We start from the raw sequence: 22,073 nt of genomic DNA on the forward strand, positions 1-22,073 counted from the left end.
CTGATTAGAAAGTTTGAGACATAAATAACCAAAGGGAAAGTCAAGGGTAACTGAATTAGCATGCTTAATCAAGCTAATGTGATCATGCTAAAAAGGAAAAAAAAACGTTCTTTTCATTTGTGCCATTGTGCACAAGATGAGGCTCTCAAAGAAAGGCTGGACAAACTGGTGCTATGTAGACTTAATGAGCCAAACAAACAAAAAAAAGAGGCAAAAAGCATGGTGATGCTCAAGTATATAAAAGGCTGCTGTTTTAAAAAGGGAGAGAGCATTTTCTTCTCCTTGTCACAGTGTGCATGGCAAGTTGTAGAAAACTAGAAACACACCAAGAGTTCATTTTTATATTAAGACAAACTTCTAAAGAGTAGAGGTTGTGAAATGTCAATATGAATTACCTAGAGAATTTTGCAGTCTCCATCACTGAGATAGGGCAAAAACATTTCATAAATCCGACCTCAGGGGAAAGGACTGGCAGGAAAAAGAACTGGCATAAATGACCTTTCAAAGTCCTTTCTAGTCTTAGAAGTCTCAGGAAGTAAGCAGTAGCTTTTAAAGGAGAAGGACTTTTGTTCATCTATTTTAAGGTGGCTGGAACTTCCAGCCCTTTCTTATCTAAATAGGAACTCTCTCTGCAGTCCATTGTTCAACTGCTAAAATTCCTGGGTTTCACCTTAGCTGGAAGACTCAATTTCCTGTTTGATATTATACACAGTACTGTGCTCTCAAATAAGAAAGTCCCAGATACCTTATTAGGAAAAAACACCAATTAAAAAAATAAAATCTCAAAGGACTTGTAATGTGATTAAGTAAGTAGCTTTATAGTGTATTACTGCCTTTACAGCATGTTATTTATTCTTACAAACTCCTGCAGTCTAACCGAAAATAGTCCCACAGCAGAATTTAGATACCTAATATCTCAGTTAGATGCCAGTGTCTACAAGAGAGAATTCTCAGTGCTGAGCACATGTGGATTTGCTGAGTTCAATAATGGTGAGTCCTTGTCTGCCTTTTTAGTGATATGTGGTCCACTAGATAACTAATATAACTAACCTAAACATTTAGGCATACCCTGGAACAGAGAGAGTCAAGTTCAAACTTACACAGCAATGAATATTTAAGTGTAATAGGGTCAACAAGAGTGAGATGTCCTCAAAGAAAAGAGATGTCCTCAAAGAAAAGACAAAAGAGATGTCCTCAAAAAGTACAGACTTCTGCTTCTGGAAGGTGGGAGCAGAGAGGATTATTCCAGCCAAGTTCTGCCACAGCTCATGTTGATGTTAACATCTACTGCAAAAATCAGTATGGGGTTAGAGTGGAAGAAGGAGGAACTTGCATTTCTGCGTTTGATAGTGTGGCAAGACAGCAAAAAGGTAGGCATCACTGCATTTTAAGTTATGCCTTTAGCTTCAAGAAGGCTGTTCTAGTATTTTTAGATTTTAAAAGTCTGTTTTGCTTTTTGACTCTGTCATGGATGCCCCTATACACTTAATCTATACTAAGGTTGTCTGTAAATCCACCCAGATTTGTTAGAGATTACAAGCTGATGATTTATTAGATTGTCAGGTGGAATGCTTCCTAGAAAACAAAAATTTCCCCTGCTTTCTAGTGGTAATAGTTTGCCTCTTCAATCCTAATAACTAGCTTGCATCCATGTAGAACAGGATTTCATCTGAAGTTCTATTTTGAACTACTTACAGCTTTTAACACTTGCTTTGCTAAAATTTTCTGAAGCTGGCTACTGTCCAAACATAATGTATTGATTTAATTTGAACAACAGTATTTTCAGTCACATTTGGATGAACAATTTCTTCTATTTCAGAAAAAAAGTCAGTACCTGACTATCTTAGAAATAGGTTCGCAGCTGAGAGAAGAAAGTAGGAAAACAGTATTTCTTTTCGAGAAATGCTTTTGCATGTTCTGTTGGTGGTTGCTTTATACTTGGATGAGTTAGGGGATGTCAGAAACTGCATTTCCTGGAAGATCTGTGCATTTTTATTGTGATGTATGTAGAAATGCATTTGAAACAGGGAGAAGGAAACTGGTCTCTGAAAGACTTGACTCCAGCCCTTGCACAGAACAGCTCTTTTATCTTGTGCCTGGCTCCCAAATTCCAACTCCTAGATTTACTCCTCTCTTTTCATTTACAGATAAAAAGCTTAAAAAGTTGGACTGATGGCAGGTTAATAGAGTCTTACAGCTGTAATAGCAAGCAGTGATAACAGGACATAGAACACTATGAATTGTCTATGCATCTTGTTGCTGTTCCCTACAGTGTTTACTCCCTAGGTCAGTCCATAGGCATTGGGCCTCAAGTATTTTGCAGTGGTGCCACAGCTCAGGAATCCTTGGAAGTAACTTTTAGAGTAACTGTTTACTAAATCTCTTCCTCCAGGCTCCCTAAAGGTGCCTGTGAGTACCTGTCCATGTAACATATCATTATTGCTTAGATTGCAGCATGTAACATTACTCACTGCTTCTCTTATAACATCTTTATGGGTTGCTCTTTGGAAGTTCCCCACACCAGTGTGTCTGATATCAGAGAAAGGCTTTTGAGTGCTGTAGGGAGATATGAGTAAAGCTCCTACAACAAGGTGCTTTCTCAGGAGAGACATCTCAGTAAAGGAGTTGTATACCTTGCACTGTCAGCTGAAAATTTGCTGTTTGCTAAAGTTATATAAATAAAGCTAACAAAAAAAAAGCACAATAACTAGAGTACTTTGCAGTAGCCTCTGATGTCTCATGGTACAGGATTGTATATTTTCAAGCACTCATAGTTGTTCCAGTTTTTCTGATGGGAGCAGCAGCCATAGATTTTGTAAGATTAAAAAAAATCTTGGCAACAAACTTCCTGAGGTTGCTATTCCCAACATTTCTGTAGCTAAAACAGAAGTCAAAACTGCATTTAATGTATAGCTATTTTAAATGATAGGCTAACTTATGAGCCTGGAAGAGAAAGAAGACAAGACCATTTACAATAGCATGTTGTAGCAATTAAGGGTGTTATTCCTAAGCCAGTTTCTACAGGAAACTTCTAAGCTGTTACCACCCACTCCTTCTCCTCCCCCCAGCTTCACCAGTTGCTTTTTCACTTGATTATGGTGACACAAACACTACCCTTAGGAGATTGAAATTTCAGGACAGCCATCCTATCTTTCATAGACTTTCACAACCACTGCTAATGCCTACCTTTGATTGGTATTTTGGCAGTTGCAGAAGTAAGAATCAAAATTAATGCCTACGTCTCAACTGAATTAGGGATTTTGTGAATACTTATTAAGACTTTACTGCAATGCATGTTCATGTTGGCACAGGTACTGTTGCACATACTTTAGTCAAAGGGCCAATTCCAGTTTTCAGAGAGTTCAGTTTGCAGCCCAGATGTGTTGTTATGACACAGTTTTTCCATGTGGTATTGAATTTAAAACTAGTGATGCCAAGTGATTGGCTGTGCAGCGGTGGAGTTTGGCACTGCAGTATGGGACTCTTTTGAGCTGCCTAATCCTAGGACTAGTTGAAGGGAGTCTGGCTCTGCTCATCCTCAAATCTGAGAAGTCTTACAAAAGCTGTCACACAGTGGTTTATGACATTGTAGGTGTCGTTTTATGTCTTGTGGAAGATGACTTGAGGGTTCGCATGTAAAATTAGAGCTGGCACTGGCTCAGCAGGACGACAGACTCAGCTCTGTCAGAGCTAGGCTTGTCAGGCCAGTCTGCGGCTCGCTTCGTGTGCAAGCTCGTTTTCCCATGAGAGTAATTCATGCCCCGAGAGCCAGCCAGCCCGAGGGCCTGGGAAACAGTCGGGGGAGGCGGCGGCTGGGAGGGAGCTTCCACAGGCGGTCCGTCCTTGTTAAGCCAGCCCGGGGTGCGCCTGAGGACGGCAGGAGGGGACACGGGTGGGACTGCGCGAGGACAGGCTGCCACCTGCCAGCGGCGACAAGCAAAGGCAGCCTGCAGCCCCGAGGGAGCCCCACGTACGGCCAGGCAGGCTCTGCCTGCTACACCCTGCTCCTGAAAAACAGGAGTCACCCGGCGTGGTTTAAGGTTTAAACAAGTTTAAAGGAATTTAAGTCTGAAGAGATTTGCTTGAGAGGTTTGAAAATATTGAATTATTTACTGACCACTACCTGCTCTTTGATAAATGAGAGGACACTGTCTGGTATAAATTTAGTTGTCCCCTTGGCCCCCAAAGTCCAGGAATAGCTGTTGTCCTCATGTCTTAGAGACAGACTGAACCTCAAGACCCTTGGAGATAACCCAGATCACGGCCATCCTTCCCATGAACTGCAGTGACAGTCACGGTCCCCACCCAGCCAAGCGGGGGTGCCAGGGCACAGCCAGCCCCAGCAGGGAAGGAGACTGGCATGCCAGGAGCCTCACTGTGCATCACAGCTATTTGAGGAGTTTCATGAAACGTTCCCTGCAGCTTCAGCTATCCCAGAGATATGTCTGGAGAGGGATCTTCATGTAGTATGAAGGAGGGACCAGGAAAAGACCGAGAAAGAGATACTGATAAACTAGAGTATGTATTAATCCCATTACTGACTGTAGGATAAACACACAGGAAATGATATGAGGTACTTCTGTCTCATCAATTCTTGTTCATATCCCAATGACACACACAGAGGTAGATTTATCCTCTCCTGTAGACAGCCAGTTGTATGGACACCACTGTGGGAAGAGGTATGGGAGGCAGGGACAGTGACCTCTGTGTCCTGCACACCCCTGGGGTATGGGATGCTCAGTGCTGTCCCACCAGGGACTGCACCTTTGGCTTCCTCCTGCCATTGTTTTCCATCATTAACTTCTCTCTTGTATTTGTTCAGGACCTTGTTTGCAGCATCCCTTCGATCACAGACATTTTTTGTTGATTCCCTGCTAGGCTGAAAGTAAATAACACTTTGTTATAGTTGCTGGCTTATTGGGAGAGTGAGAGACATCTGTGTAAAGTGATGGGAAAGGGTTATCTAGCATGCTGAAAGCCTTTAAAATCTTACTTTTAGTTTGGAAATGAACTCAAATGAAAACGACCAAAAAGCTATTCAGAAAAGACTGACTGTAAATTGTTTTGCTATTGTTTTCACATCCCTCATAATTCTCAACCGCAGCTCTGCACTAGAGGCTAAATACACGTGGTGGGTGTTTTTGTTCTTGCTAGCATTGGGGTGGTAGGAAAATAAGATTCCCTTTCAAGTCCAGAATAAAAGTCTTGACAAACAATAAGACAGAGGCTGTATCTTCCCTCAAAACAAGAAAACTTTCCCAGCACAATTTTATTCTTCTCATGAATTTTTTGGTATTGTTTTCCTTTCCTATCCTCCATATAGGAAATAGGCCTTACAGCTCTCTCACACTTTAATTTGCTTGTCATGCTATCTGTGCAGAAAGATTTTAGACTCTTTGTATTCAGCACTTCATTTTTCAGACATATTTTTTCAAGAGCTGGCAGCCTGCAGAATAACTTTGAAAATAATTTATTTCATATTGTAGCAGTCCTGCATACTTAAGCTGTCTTTAATCATTCCTGTGTTCTTTTGGTGCCACACTGTAATATTGATCTTGCTTTTGTCATCTCACAGGTGTTTGGTTTGCATAGCAGGAACTATTCTACAGTTTGCATCATGGGTGATCAGCTGGAGTGGGTGTACACAGCAAAACAGCCCATGGAATTTCTGAGCAGATCCCTCACATGACTGGTCACTTTCAATTTGCAGGTAACTGAAGTAAGATAATCTCTCTGCCCTTTTATTTCTATGTTCCTGTTACTCTCCTGTAGTTATTTTTAAATAACAATTGTTTGGGGTTTACTATTTAAATAATAAATGCAATTGTTTTGCAAAATCTTGGCTTCCTGAAGAGGGAGCTTTTTGTAATCTACTTTTCAAAATATGACTGTTTCAGTTTTCATTTGCTTTTCTGATGCTGGATTTCCATAGAACAGGAGAGATTTGGTTTTGTTTTTCTACCTTTGCGGCCCTAGTTTGAAAATTATGTCAGAAACAGGAGGCAGTGGAAAGCTGTGTGTGTTATGGCAGGTCAGCAGAACTAAATCAGTCTCTAGTCCAGGTACTTTAGGCTTGATCAAGCTTTACCCTGCATTACTGACTGTAATGTAGATGAGATGCACTTCTTTGGAAAACAAGCTGTACAATAGGATCAATCTTCTTATTTGATGCACAGTGTTCCAGTTAAGGAAAAAAATTACAGTGTATGCTAACCACCAGAGTTAATGGCCGTCTGAGTTCAGCAGACATCTCCTAAAGACAATGTGACTCATTGCTCAGGGACTTTTTTAAACCATCCTTGTTATACCGAGGTTGGGGAATTCCAATGTGATGAAAGAAAAATTCTCATTTTATTTCACTGTCACAGATTTCTGGGGTTTGGTGCCTCCATTTTAAGATCTGCATAGTTCAGATGGGTTATACTAATTGACCTACTGATTCCCTGAGAAGTGGACTACCTTCATTCCTGCTGGCCAGATGCCTCACTCTTGACAGAGAAAGCAGAAGCCAAAGTTCAAGTCAAACACCTGCTACATTCATCCCTTCCTGGGTGGGACATGGTACAGGGAGCAGTTTGTCTACCAGAGCTTGTGAGAATCTGCCTTGCCTGCCTTCCTCACCTTCCTCCTTTCCCACCCCCTGCACTTCTACACAATTGCATGTTAGCAAAGATGGCACAGCCAACTCCACTGCTGTGCTGCTTTTATGAAAGGCAGGTGTTTTATTCTCCTGTATTTGTGGAACCTGAACAAAACATGGCAAGGAGCAACACGTTATCCCAGCATGTCTGACCTGTGCACAGATAGCACAGACACAAGTAATTTGTACAATGTTAAGTCTTAATCAGTCCATGGGTGCATGGGCCTGGTGCATGGTTATTAAACTACCTGACGGCAGCATCCTGAAGGTTTACATGCAAAAAGCAGCATAGTGAGAGGATTTTGGCAATATAGTAGTGGCAAGCTGATGGGTTAGACACTTAGAAAATGCAGACAGATTAGAGGCAAGAGGCTCTAAAGTGTGGTGCTTGAGAGCCGCACAACCAAACTGAGTCTGTGTCCTTCAGACCTCCAATGGGTTAAGTCTATGAAACATTGAAAGAGTTTAAAGCTAAGCCAAGTCCTGCCTTTCCTTTCAGGTTCCTACGTGGTGTCGTACAGATATCTAGCTGTTCTCAAGGACCACATACTGCCTTCCCAGCTATCTCACTATCAGCAAAGAGGCCTTTTGGAGGAACTTCACATGGCTGCAGGCACCCAGCATTTTCAGAGGTTGATTGCCAGCCCCTGGCACCCTGCAGCTAGTCCTGCCCTGCCCTTTGCATGTCCTGGGACCAGGTAGCAGCCATGGGACCCTACCTCCCACATCTGTACACTGATTGGCAAGATCAGGCAGGTGTTCTCCTGTTTTGGCTGTCTTGATACTGGCTGGAGATTTTTTCTAGGTAACTGATCACACAGCCAAAGTAAGTCATCTTCCTTATTGTGTGACCTGGAAAAATCAAACCTTTCTAGCAGGATCTCCTCTTCTGTTGAAAGATTTTGTGAGACTGCAAAATGGGTGTGTGAGAGGGAAAGGCCTCACAGCAAAGCTGCCAGCACTATACTGGTTCTTTGAATTTAGAAGCAGAGCCCTCTGTGATGGAAGAAAGTTGAGGTGGATTTTTTATTAGAGAGATCTCCTTTTTTGTGATTCACTAACCTGAGTAAAAGAAAACCTAAACACAACATCTCCATGTTGCAGGATAAAAAAGACAGCAGTTATGCATTATGCAGGTTTGTTTTTTTTTTAATGACAAAGATGTTTTCAGTCTATCAGTTTCTGCATTAGAAAAGCTTCACACCTTCTGCAAATTACATTCCAGAAATCACGGTTCTGTTGTGCTGCTTCAGCTCCTATTTCTTGGAAGAGTTTTAACATTAGAAGAGGCTTACAAACATTGCAGAGAACAACATAAATAATTACTGTTACTTAGAATCAGGAGATGTTGCATAGAAAACTTGCACATATATACAACACACAAACAGAGGTGTTTTTATGCAAGGTAGAAATCCCATTTGCAACAGCTTAAAATCTACACAGTAACACCTACATTCCAAATAATTCAGGTGTATAATAGGGTGGGGGTTTTTTTCCAGGTATTCTTCCTAGTACATTTTGTGGACTTGTAACACCAGAGTTTTCACTTTGAAAAATGCAACAATCCACAGTTTTAATGTAAGCAAAACATTACACTGATTAAGTAATGCAGGACCATACATTTAAACAATATTTTTTCTTCAAATAATGACAACTTTTTTCTTCTTGTAGTGAATCCTATAGCTGCAGTCTTACTTTGTAACTTTTAGTGAACCAGTCATAAAGCTTCCAGTTCTTAATGACCAAAAAAGGTAAACCTTTCTTTAAATGAAAGATACTGCTACAAAAATCATAATTATTACTTGTTCCTATAGTAACTTTCTTCAGTCAATCAGAACTGCCAAAGAAAATGCCATTTTAAAGCTTTGCTACTTATATTATTAGAAAAGTATTAATTCAATCAGAAATACTTTTCAAATGACTCTGTGCTGTGTTTTCCAAACTTCCAGAATATTTTTTACTTAGCTCAGCACTATTGTAAGAGTTTCAGCCTTCCTGAGTTGAGGTTTAGCTTTGCTCAGTGTCACCCTTATAAGACTGTCTCCCTTCCTGACGGCTGGAGAAAGCTGCTTTCAGTTTTCCCTCAATTTTATCAGCAGCAGCACACATTTTTAACTGTCTCAGACTGCTTATTAGGGTTCCACAGGCCCCTTTCATCCCATGATGTTGATACCAGGTTCCAAACAGTTTAATCTTCTGCTCAGATGTATCACCAGCACAATCCCGAGTAATCTGATCTATGGTAGGTTCTTGTACATGGTGATGACGAACAAATGCCAGGACTTCTGGGAGTGTCATCTCCTTCACAATATCAGGAATATGGTTGCTCAGGTCAGCATCTAGGAGCAAAAACAAAATTAATGCACTTGGCACTTAGGGTTTTATCACCTGCACTCAGAGTTGATACTTCTCCTATCCAAACCAGGTATTCATGATTCATGATTCACCTATCCAAAGTTTCAGGTATTCATGATTCAGTAAGTTTTATTTGTAATTTTTGTACAATACATAGCAGGTTTGCCTTTACATGTTCCTACCAAATGTTCTGTATTTCAAAGATTTAGGGTTGCAACCATATTGCTTTATACCACTTAGAATATAAGTTCCCTCTGTAACCTATTCTGTCCTTCTCTAACACTGAAGTCTGGTCACCCCTCATGTACCAGTTTTTCTCAAAATAGTTTTGGGAGAGGTCCTAGAACAGGGCAGGACTTTTGCTGTAATATCATCTTAGACCTTATGGTCTTTTCCTATTGTGTACTACTACCATGGATTTGCCCTTGAATGTATTGTAGGTTTGTGATTCTGCGATCCCACTGTTGTGTGTGGGACTACTCCTGTATCACAATTATCCATGATTCTAGAAATGCAGCTTGCTTTCTCCTAGTGTTTCTGTCCATGCCCACGTGCAGAACTGAAATTCACCTCTAGACAATGAGTAATTGCTTCCTATACAATAGAAATTCCTGCTGAGGCAAAACTTTCATGATACCACTAAATGCCATAATGAGCACAATATGAACTGTATTTCTTCAGCAAGTGTTTGCTGTTGTGCTAGAATGACAGGTCTGGACAGCAGCAAAATCAACACAAAATACTCCTTTTTTTTTTTCCTTAGTGTAGGATTTACATCTCTGTACCTCTTTTTTTTCCTACTGAGTTTGAGAAATTGTCACTTACCTAGGTCTATGAGAGGTACGTTCTCCTGAAAAGAGAAGCAAGAGAGAAATGAGTAGAAACACATTTTGTAAAACACCAATGGGGTATAAGAGGATAAATATATTTCATGACACTTCTTTAATTTTCTTTTAGTTTTTTCCATGATCCCCCCATTTTATTTTTGAGGGAATCAGATCAGATAGACAGAGCTCTTCTGACTTGAGTAAGCTTGGAGAATCACCTCACAACTGCTATTGCCTAAAATTATGCATGGGGAGAGACCCTGAGTCAGTGGAGACGATTTATGAAGTTTTGATCTTGATTATGTAACGTAGGAAGCATGCCAACCAATCTTAAAGAATTAATACAGGATTTCTCTTACTGCTCCCAAAAGAATCCTTGTAGTGAAATTTAGTTCATTAACTTCACAGAAGAGAGGTACACGTGTTTGGGGAATCCCAACATAATTGAAATGGAACAGAGTTTTTTTGCATAAAGCTGAGGTTTTTGTGATCTGAACAAAAATACTCACATAAGAAGCCTCTACTTCACTTGGGTTCTCTTTGGTTGTAAGACTCCTCTGCTTTCTCTTCCCTGAAACAAACGAAAAAAGAAGTGTTTTTAAAATCCAGGACAGTATGTCTCTCCTTTAGACTCCAAGACTATAAAATTACATCTGAGCAAGCAGCTGAATACCTTCTTGAGAATATAACAAGAATAAGGAATAGGGAATCACTTACACCAGAATATTACTCCAGGTATTGCTAGTACTAGCACAACTAGCAAAGCAATGGCCCACGACGGCATTCCTGTTTCTGTTGGAACATTGGAAAGCTCACATGAAAGTCAACTTAAGAAATGCAATAAAGCAACATACTCTAAATTTTAGACAAGACTGTGTCAGATTTTAAAAGCTTTCCTATTGTTTCTTAATGGCAAAGCTGCCTCTTACTTAAAGTTGAGTTGCCCCTGAAAAGGATTAATAGCTTCTACAACTGCACTGTGATCAAGGGAAAATCATACTCCACAGGTCAATACAGGGCCCAGTAGCTATCACAGCCTTAGCTGTCACAATTCACTACACACCAGTGTGTATAAACTACAGTTGCAATAGTCTGTCAAAATACAGTAGATGCTAGACTTTGCTTGTTTTTAAAACAGTACCTTTTATTCCACACACAGTGTCTGAAGTTGAAGTACATTGTCTTTCAATTACATCACTTTCACATCTGCAGAAAACACGAACAAAAATTAAGGGATTTTTTTTTCTCTATATAAACTGTCAAAAGACCAAATCAAAACCTTCTAACATTTTTATCAGCTCAATATTTCATATATCAAAATCTTGGAGCTTAGAACTTAAGAGGTATGAAAATAGCATGGAAAGGCGTGGGAGTGGGAAAAGGTGTGCAATTATTTTCTGAATGTAACAGCAGAGCACACAAAGGAAACAGAAAAGTTCAGATATTTTATTACATTTTTTGAAAAGTACATACAGACTCAGTGGATATATAAGTTTTTCTGCATGCCTTTGGAAAGCCTCCATTGATGCAAATTGAGCTGACTGAACTAAGTCATCTCACATGCAAAGGAAAACTAGTATGCTTTTCCTTATGGTACAGGTCACCTTAGCCTCTGTCTTGTAACTAGCTGGAAAAAAAGTGTGATAACATATGATAATAACAATTTCATATGTAGTTATGAAGGCATGAACTTACATGGTACATGGATTGCAATGCCCACATGGTCCGGAAGAAATGTTGCAAAAATGGTTCTTTGCACAGGCACACTCTGTGTCCTTTTCTGGGGTACAGTTCTTTGCAACCTCTAAACCTAAAATAAATTTCTCAAAATGTAGAAGTTTGAAAAAGCAGGCTTCTGCTTACAAGTTCTTGTCCTTAGATTACAAGCTGTTCGCTCTACCACTGCTGGGACTGGCGAGGCTTAACTTTAGAACACACATCCACAGCTTTTATATGGAGCCGCACTGCCAGAGCGCTGGGAATATGGAGCTGGCAAGAGAGACCTCTGCTGGCTGAGAACTCAGAAAACTGATCACACGATGAAGTTCTTGTCAGGAGAGGATTCCTTCGGCACTGCCAAATCCCAATTTCTTTTTCCCATTCAGAAGCATAAAGCCAGAAGGAAACTCAGAAAAACATGTAGCCCACCTCCCCACCTAATGTTGAAGGTGGGTTCTTCACTCTCTATGACAGACAACAAGTTTTAGCTTTTTTTGAGGACCTCTAAAGATGAGGAATTTCACATTTTTTTAGCTAAAATATTCTTGCTAAGTATTCTGCTTAAATATAAACACAAATGAATTAATATTCTCTTATTCTCAGTGTATATGATGATGCCATCTTCATCTATGAAAAATATTTCTGTATTAAAAATTACTGTAAGTATGAAAGCTATTTTCTTAGGCATATAAAAATCGAATAAAGTTTTGAATTACTACATTCAGTGCCCTGCTATAATGGGAAACCATGCTATCTTTCAAAATTTGATGAAGCTCTACAGAAACCAGTGCTGAAGCGACTCATGGAAATAGCAAACATGAACAATCCTAACAATGAATCACAGAATTACACAGAATCAACTATGTTAGAAAAGACCTCTGAGATTATTGAGTCCAACCTTAGACCTAACACCCTTGTCTACTAGACCATGGCACTCAATGCCACATTCAGTCTCTTCTTAAATGCCTCCAATGACTCTACCACTTCTCCAGGCAGACCATTCCAGTGCCCAATCACTCTCCTAAACTGAGGGGCTCAGAACTCGACACAGTACTTGAAGTGAGGTCTCACAAGTGCCATGTACAGGGGAAGAATCACTACCCTAGTCCTGCTGGCCACACTATTCCTGATACAGACTAGGATCCCATTGGCTTTCTTGGCCACCTGGGCACATTGCTGGCTCATGTTCAGCTTCTTGTCAACCAGAACCCCCAGGTCCCTTTCCACCTGGCTGCTCTCCAGCCACTCTGTCCCAAGCCTGTAATGCTCCCTGGGGTTGTTGTGGCCAAAGTGCAGGACCTGGCACTTGGTCTTGATAAACCTCATCATGTTGGATTGGGCCCATCTATCCAGCCTGTCCAGGTACCTCTGCAGAGCCCTCCTACCCTCCAGCAGATTGACACTCTTTCCCAACTTGGTGTCATCTGCAAATTTGCTAATGGTAGACTGGGGAACACCACTGGTGACCAGCCAACTGGACGCAGCAACATTCACCACCACTCAATGGGTCCAGCCATCAAGCCAGTTCTTAACCCAGCAGAGAGTACACATATACAAGCCGTGGGCTGCCAGCTTTTCCAGCAGTATGCTGTGGGAGACAGTGTCAAAGGCCTTGCTGAAGTCCAGGTAGACTATATTCACAATGGTTCTCATAGAACTTCAGTGGTAATTTTCCTCTTGTCTAAGGTTTTCTACTGACTTCTCTTCAACTACATTATTGTCCGTGGAATATTGTGACTAACCATCCCATTACTCTTTTCCTCCCTTCAGTTTAAATAATATAGTCATTTGTGGCATTTTACATAACACCGAATTGTTTTTCTCTTACCAACTTCATCACCCAAGCAAAAGTGTTTATTTATAGTAGCAAATGAAAGTAAAATTTTCCATCCATATTGAGGTCTTACAGGAAGAGGCGAGCACTGGAGACTGATATTCCAGCAGTGATCTGAGTACAACAATATTGGAGTTAAGAGCTGTCTCTCCACTCACTACACTTGATCTTGGATATGAGGAATGAAGAACTATCATTTCTTTAATTCTAGTATACTAGATCTGCAGGACACCTCGGTGAAATGGTGGGAGATAAGTCTAATGCATTTGAAAAATAATTACATCTGTGACAGGTATTTATGCAACAGGTAGTAAATTTCTGGAAGCTGGTGTTACCCAGCAGGTTCATGCAAAATGGGCTCATAAATAGACACTAAAATGACTAGGCAGGAATGGATCTTCTAATGTCCTTTCCCACAATTGTGGATGCTGATAGACTTTGCAGGGAACAGACCATAGAAAATAGGTAAATTTGTTTGTGTTATCTCTAAATAGCATTTCTTGCCTGTACTGCTGAATGCAGAACACTGGGGTAGGTGGGGCACCCAGTAAGGCATGCCTCATAGTCTCATAATTTGACTCTATATCCCACATAACATCTTGAATGTATAAAAAACAACAAACTACCATCTCCAGCTATTTTAAATAATATATTTAATTACGTGAAAGACTACAAAAGAAACCATTGGGAATTCTCACATCATTGCTTCTTACATCCCTTTTTTACACAGAGAGCAAGAAGAGAAAGAGCTTCTCTTACTGGATTCTAACCAGTATGTGTAGCTTCTGCTTCACAAGGACTTTGGCTGTGGCTAAAGAAAGGCAGATATAAGGAGAAATAATGGACCAACTATTCTTCTTCCTACTTTGTGCTTGGTGAAAGAGAACTGGAGGATAAACTTATTACTTTCTCATGAATTAATTCACATTCTGCCATTAAAAGTTTTGAATCTGTATGCTACCCACTATTCAGAGATTGTTGGAGACTTTTCGGTGAAATCATGTATCAAAGAAAAGTCATTACTAGTTTCCATTTCTACAGACATACCAAATACTCTGTCGCACAAACGGCATCTCTTACACTTGCTCAAATCATTGGGGTGATTCATGAACTCCTTTCCACTTTCACATGCAACACAGTGTTTGCTAATATCTGTTGGGCAGGCAATACCGGTATTTTTAACAAAACCTGTAGAGAAATAAAAACAAGAATTTGGACAGAAGCCACCAGCTCTAAGACTTGCATCAGAATTTTATTTTTAATCCCTAATACTTTTTGATTGCAAATATGGAACCTATATTTTTATGCATATGTATACGCACTTCAGGAATATAGTATACATAAGATCTGTTTACCACCCCTTTTCATCCAATTTAAGACTGGAGGAGTACACAGCAAACAAAACTATACATGCAAAATTGGAACACCTGTGAATATGTGGAATCTTGAAGGCAAGAGCACGTTTTCACTTTTTTAACCTCTTTCAAATACATGTATATAATGCTTGACTCTTTTGTAATAAGCATGTTATGTGAGAACTACTATCTGTGGGGAGAAGTTATTGGTACATCGAGCTCAAAAAATACTTTTACAGCGGCTGAAGTCCTGTAACAAATTAAAATACAGCTAGAATGAAGCACTGCATCTAGGAAACCACCTCACACCACTTATCCCAGAACAAAGAAATTGTGCATGCTGTGGTTTCCACTGTTAATGACTTCTCAATACGGTTTTACAATGATACTCACCACTGTTACATTTCTTACAACACTGACCATCTAAATCATATTCATCCTGTTTACACATAGTATCCCTCTTGGCAATGATCCTCCTATTGTACACTCCGTGCATTAGAGCTTCAGTATAGTTTTTGCACTGTGCTTCAATAATTAAGGCAGACACCTTGGAGAGAGGAACAGTAAATTAGACAAAAACCTGTCAAGGACTGTAGGTGTGTTTTAATACTAGCAGTCATATCAGTAGTGTTACTCCATAGCTAAACATATTGATATTCATCTGCTTATTAAAACTGTTCATTACTTTAGAAGATGTAATGGACAATGAGGACACATATTACACTTAAAGCCATGAACCCTACCACTACAGGCACCCTCCTTTAAAATTAATATACAACTAATCCAGGTCTCTGAATTTCTTTGAATGTACTATCAAGTTAAATTGCAAAGTACTTAGGGATTTTTTGTTTGGTTTTGTTGGTTATTTTCTGTTACTAGTCAATGGGAGCTTTACTGGTTGTTCCTGCCTGCCTCTTCATGATAACAATAAAGACTGTGGACCAGAAGTCAAACCATTCCATTTTCTCTTTTTTCTTCCTTTTTTTTTTTTGTCTTTTCTGAAGTAAAGTGGAAAAATGAAAAGGATAAATCTACTACAGTTTGCCATCCTCTTAACAATCGTTTCTGGGGAATTCTGCATATACTCTGAATGCACTAAATATGAGATATCTATATAATGGAGCTATGTACTGCCTAGATGCTGGCCATAACTTTAGTCAGATGTAGAAAACTCGTTATGAAAAATGGATTTGGATATCAAACTGGGCTTTAAAGTGAAGGAAGTGTTATCTGCTGACTTCTGTAAGTAGCCACTTCTTTTGATCCTCAAGTTTATTCAGAGATGGGAGGGTGGAAAGCATTTTATTTCCTTAGAAGCCATCTGTTTAAAAATATATTAATTAATATTAACATATAATATTAATTACTAGGCTGAAATTAAGAAGACTTTTCTTTGCACCTGGAGGAAAAGCTTCAATACAAAAGAGCAGTTTAGCACTTGAGGAACTGTGGGCATGAATGCTCAGTGCATCACTTCCTCTGATCAGTACTGTTTCTTCCTTTGCTGTCAAAGCTTCAGGGAGCTCTTCTCTGAATCCCAGTGTAATGATGTTAAAAGGTTAAAGTCAATCTAAGACCTTAGCAGAAGCTTTCAAATGGATGTGTCAAATTAGTGTGATTTGTTTTCCTTTTTCCTGGGAGAACTGTCTTACCAAATACGGGGTTAGAAAGTCCAATTAAAAATAATTACTAAAATGTAGTCATGGATGTAAAACCTCTCATTTGGCTTTCCCTAAAGCAGTGTGAAGAAAATGTCCAGTGAGTTGTGCAGAAAATTGGATATAATGAAAGAAGGAAACATCTTTCTAAATTACTAATATCAGCAAAACAGCTGATTTTTTTATGTGTTTACCAAACACCTGCAAACATGGTGTGTACAGTGACACATCTTCCCTCACACAAACAAACTTCTGTGCTTCTTGTTTATGCTTTTATACAAGTGAGCTATGCTGGTACAGTGAGGGGCTCCAGAATCATAACACTTTCAGATGGAAGCCCTCCGCTCTTGCTCACGGAGATGAACTTCCTGGTACATTTACAAGAACTGAGGGGGTCACTTCTCAGAATCTGACACTTAAGCAGCACCAAATACCTACATTGGTTCTACTCGCAGAGATGTCTTAGAATGCCTTCCTATAGAAGGAATACTGATAAAATCTTGGAGACTTTTTTTTTTAAAGCAACAACCTAATTTCTTCAAACTTATTTTATCCTCCAGGACTTGCATTCACTTAACAGCAAGCCATTTGCTATCTAAAAAGTTTGGTTTATCTTATAAAAAAAATAAAACAGTCAATAGTCATTTAGCTTCCTGTTAGCTTTTTTTGTTGCCACTGAGCAGTAACAGTAATATCAGAAAGGAAGCACTTTAGGGGCTTTTGTACAGGCAGGGATGATAGGTGCTTTTTTATGATTTGTACACTCAAGCAACAGCTGTTATGTTCTCAGCCTAAAATGACTAACAGAGGCTGTCTTTTAAGTCTCTCATCTTAACCTAAAAAATCTAGTAGTTTTCATATCTAAACTGAAGACTTAGATTGAACTAAGCAGTCAAGGAGAAGATCCATCAGTCAGGGACATCTAACCTTAGGAGAATCCATAAAAATTATCATGTGAGCCCAAGTTTTCTGGTTTCTCTCCATCTGCATTGCCCAAGCAATGAAGGAGAGTTTTCTACCTGCTCGCTCTCCTCCATTGCAACTGAGTCCTCCAAAATGCTTTCACCAACAGGTATTTGCTAAGGAGACTTATAACCTGTTTTCATCTACATTCTGAAGGCAGAGTGACAAGAACTTTAGTTTCTTTGAATAATCATGTCATTTTGAAATTTTCAGGCCTCTAAATCTTTCTTTCATTAGAGTATTCTTCATAACATATCAACCTGCTTCAACTGAAAAGCTTCCGCAGACATAGCTTATAGGCATGTAATATCATCTTTCAAAGAGTGTGAATGTGTAATTTGCATACAGGACTTTTTAAAACTTTACAATGTTAACCCTGAGAAAACAATTGTCTCTGCTTTCTCCTGTTATAATACATTTTATTTTTGGCAAACTACTTCTCCCATTTCTAATCCATAGGTACTGATGAAAGAGAAGGCTGATGCTTTTAGTACTTGGTGACCTTTTTTCTCCACTCCATATTCATTACATGGAGCAAGGTGCATGAGCTCATCAGGGGCTTTCTAAGTGTTAAAAAAGGGGGGTGGGGAGATTTTTCTTGCTTTTTTTGCTTAGTGGAAGTTGGGTTGGTAGTTAGTTCCATTTTAATACACTTTTCTCTGTAATTGATCTCCCTTTTATTAACTCTGTCAGGATGGCTTTTTCAAAAAATAATGTCACTCAAACAGTAATGTTAAGAAAATTCTCTAATCCAATTCTTTCACTATGACAACTATTTTCTGCTTCCAAAATCTCCAGTATTGTTTTCCCTCCAACTCTTTTTTTTAGTCTCACCAAGGCTGAAGTTCATAGTTAGCACCAAAATAACCTTTAAAAATAGTATTTCATATTCTAAAATATTTTATGAGAAGGACAAAAAGAATCCAGTTCCATTTTCTGGAGCCCAGCAATGGGAGTTGGCATTTCCCCACAACTACAAGCATCCTAGCTTCTTAAATTTCAAGGAAGATGCACGTATTCAGTGCCTGGGAAGTAAGAAGCCTCAGCTACTGTCCAGCTTCTTAAAAGAGTCACTGCCCAAATTCAATCCATTACTATTTCACATCTTATCTGAGTCACATGCAAATTACAGCAATACATTGGAGCTGGGAGTCGGATGGTTGGTTATTTTGTTGGGGTTTGGTTTTTAATTCTGTTTTTCAGGAGTACAGTACTTTTGAACATCTAATAAATACAGTTTGGGAGAGTTGGAGCGACAATAACAGCTCTCACCTCACTTTCATGTTGGGGTTAAGGATGAAGAGTTGGATAGAATAGAAATTTAGCAACTCCTCCCCTTTCCCTTCTGTAAACAATATGGTTTTCTTATTGTGACTTTCTCTTTGCTGAGTTACTGCAAAGAAAAAGGCAGTTAGCTGTGGAAACATGCACAGACATGTTTCCAGAATAGGGGCCCTTATACTTTTCACTTGAATCTTGGTTCATCCCATCATTTTGTGGCTGTTTATGCATGCACATGTAAATATGTACGCTAATTTTCCGTGAAATGAGAAAGAAGGATCAGTGCAATAATGTAGGAGTCCTGGTTTCAAAGGCGTGTCTTCTGAATTTCCAGAAAATTGCTGCTTTCTAGTCTTATCAGATAAAAAAAAATTACTGTTAAAATATTTAGATAGCACTTAACTCTCTTCAGATGGCCTGTTCCTTTAGAGCATCTCTGAGTAGTTTTATGGCTTTTTTGCAATAAGAACTTATATGTTTTCTAACTGTATGGGCTGTTGATACTTTTGCATGACTATCCCTGCAACTTCAGCGCAGCATGGAGCTCCTAGCAAAATTGAGGTCTCATTCAAGAAACTGCTTTCATATTCTGGGTTGACCAAAACAATATGCCAAACTCTGACCAGGTTTACTGACTTATAAATAGTGGAACAATGCGTTAATTAAAAAAAAAAAAACAAACAAAAAAAACAAAACAAAAAAAAAACAAAAACCAACCACACAAAAATTGTTTTTTAAAACTAGTAACTATGTAGGAGTGTTATGGTCTTTCTAAGGGGTGTTGGTATATGAAAACAATTGGAAAATAAGAATATGAATTATATATTCTCTTGGAGCAATGTGATACGATAGAAAGTGCTTTTAATCTTAATATATATTCTGGATAGTTCCAACACAGCAAACCACACTGGTATTTCTGCAAGTAATTTGCTGCTCCTGGAAAGGAACACATAACATGCACTTCTGTCAGCAGATGAAAATTCTTTGTATTTAAATATGCTCTGGTGATTTGTGGAGGAACTAGAACTCTCTGAAACACTTTAAATAGTTTACTTTCTCTTACATAATAAATCACATCAGAATTTGAGTGGTTTATGCATTAAAACATGCTTTTTAACCCAGCAAACTGCAAAGCAAACTGTGTTTGCTACAAATGTAACCACACTGCGAGGACACTTTGAGCGTCAGCTCCAGTGAATTGTCTCTGAAAAAGGTGAGAACTGGGGCTGGGGAATCAATGTATACTATGTCCACACTTCCAGGAAGGTGGTGGCTGTGCTGTGCAGCAGGGCTCACTGTCACCTCCCTCACTCCTACCATCCCACCTCTGAGCTCTGGGAGCAGGGCTGTCTCAGGGCGGCTCTACCGGAGCGCAGGCCGAGCCAGAGCATCCATGTGTCCCTAGGTCTCCTGGCCTGGCGCTTGCTGCCACTACAGCTCCTTGGCCTGATGCACCAGCGGAGACCCCTGTGCTGGGCATTGACACCCTCCCTTACCTTTCCTGTTGACAGCAGCCCTTCAAAATGGGTGTTCGTGAAGGGAACTTTACCAATGAGAGTGAGACAGGAGACCGAAGCTCTGAAGCTGCAGGGACACATACCGTGTGCGCAGGGGCTGATTCAGGCACGACGGGAAAGCCCTGCCCCACTGCTTCCAGTAAACGGTGCACACCATGCCGCCAGGCTTAGACTATTCCTCTAGCTTTTCCTGGGTCACTGTCACAGTGGTTCAAACTTCTCCTTCACGGGTGTTTGCTCTTATGTTTCTTTACCAGATCGCCGTGTTGCAGATCCCCCGAGGCGCAGTGCAAGTCAGCTCTCCCTAACGTGGCTGCAGCCCTGGCAGGTGCCGATCGCACCGCCCTGGAGGTGCGGGACGCTCAGCGTGCCCCGCCAGCGCCTCCGGACAGCACGGATGGCTGCGGACTGAGCTGCCCCTGGGTCCCCCCTCTTCAGCACACGACCTGGTGTCCCTGACAGCCACCTGCATCAATGCCCCTTTTCTTCCGCCCGCTTTTCCACAACAATCACTTCCCTTCAGCCTGCTGTAAAATCATAAAGTGTCCGAACTTTGTAGTGTGTGTGTGTGTGTTTTTCTCTTTAAAACATCACCTAAATCAAGTAGCTGGAGTCTCGGTAAGAAGACTGTCGCTCGGCGGCGATCAGCACCCAGGCAGCGTTCGCCGCCCGGCTGCGCCGCGTTCCCGCCGGCCCCGCGGTCCCCGCTCGGGGCTGGTCCCGCCGTCCGCGGCCGAGCAGCCAGCCCGCCCGCCAGCGCCCCGCATCCCTGCTCGGGCGGACACTTACGATGAGCAGAGGAAGGAACTCTCGGGCCATTCCGCCGCTGCCCAGCGCTGTCCCGCACCTTCCGGCTGAGGGAAGTTCACTCGTCCCGGCACAGTACCCGGCACTGCCCACTCGGCTCCTCCCATAGTGGCAAACGCGGCCCTGCCCATCCCAGGCGTGGGGCTGAGCGGTGCGGAGGAGCTGCCGCGGCGATGGGCAGCGCTGCCGCCTCCCCGCAGGTGTCCGACGCGGTGAAGCGGTCCCGGACAGGGTCTCCCACGGCCCGGCACGGGACAGCCGGCGGTGACACGGAGCGAGGGCGCGGCGGCTCCTTTTGGCTGTCCTGGGCCCAGCGCTCTCCGCGGGGATCGCGGGTGTTCCGCCGGGGACACCCACTCTGGACCTTGTGAATGCCAAACACGACGCCGAGATCACGAAGTCAGCGAACTTTGGAGTGGGAATGAGGAAATTACTTCCTGTCCTAGCTGCTGGGCGGAGCAATTTCCTCCCCACCGAGGACAGAAACTTCGCTTTTGCAGGATTGATTAAGGACAGGCTTGGGGCAAGGAGTCCCTAATCAGTAGTAGTGGTGCAGTCACTTAGAAAAGGCTGAACTCCCTTGCAGCAGAAGATACTGCCCTTTGTTGTCGTGTTGAAAGGATTGCTCAAGCCTGTAATACTTTGTAGCTATTCCTAGTCATTTGTGTTTTCCCTGTAAGCTTTAACTGTTTTGAAATACTGGTAGTCTGGCCTCCTTTGCAGAGTTAGAAATAGCATGATGGTGTCAGTTATTGATACATGATTTGATCTTTCAGGTTTTGACATGATGCCATTGCCTTGGGAAGACATGATTGCAATTGAGCTGGCGTTTTCGTTTTAAACACCATTTTTCAGTGGTTTATGACTCAGATTTTCAGAAACTCTTCAGCTTTTCTACTGGTATGGCTCTGAGCTGCCATACAGATAAGCTGGGTTCATAACATCACAAAAAAAGTAGCTACTGTTTTAAATATTTTCAAGCTTTTTAACCACTTCCGGATAAACTGAGATGTACTTCTGACACATTTTTAGAGATGATGCCTTTGGAGTATCTTTGAACAAGCAACTTTGTTGCCTTCCCAGTGGCAGTATGGAATATAAGGAAGGAGAGGCATCT

The 22,073-nt window shown here is 40.9% G+C and overlaps 1 protein-coding gene across 1 annotated transcript; it reads right to left on the reverse strand.

The window, feature by feature from the left end:
• Positions 1–7,754: 7,754 nt before the first annotated feature.
• Positions 7,755–20,730, reverse strand: FAS (Fas cell surface death receptor). Its single transcript, XM_071563439.1, has 9 exons — positions 20,129–20,730; positions 15,124–15,277; positions 14,423–14,563; positions 11,518–11,632; positions 10,964–11,028; positions 10,540–10,614; positions 10,332–10,393; positions 9,821–9,845; positions 7,755–8,979 (listed from the first exon to the last, which is right to left on the reverse strand). Exons 1-9 carry the CDS (start codon positions 20,228–20,230, stop codon positions 8,648–8,650), a joined length of 1,071 nt encoding a protein of 356 aa, XP_071419540.1. The 5' UTR covers positions 20,231–20,730; the 3' UTR covers positions 7,755–8,647.
• Between the last annotated feature and the right edge of the window lie 1,343 nt (positions 20,731–22,073).

The sequence above is a fragment of the Pithys albifrons genome, chromosome 9 (genome assembly GCF_047495875.1).
Source record: "Pithys albifrons albifrons isolate INPA30051 chromosome 9, PitAlb_v1, whole genome shotgun sequence".
Lineage (NCBI taxonomy): Eukaryota > Metazoa > Chordata > Aves > Passeriformes > Thamnophilidae > Pithys > Pithys albifrons.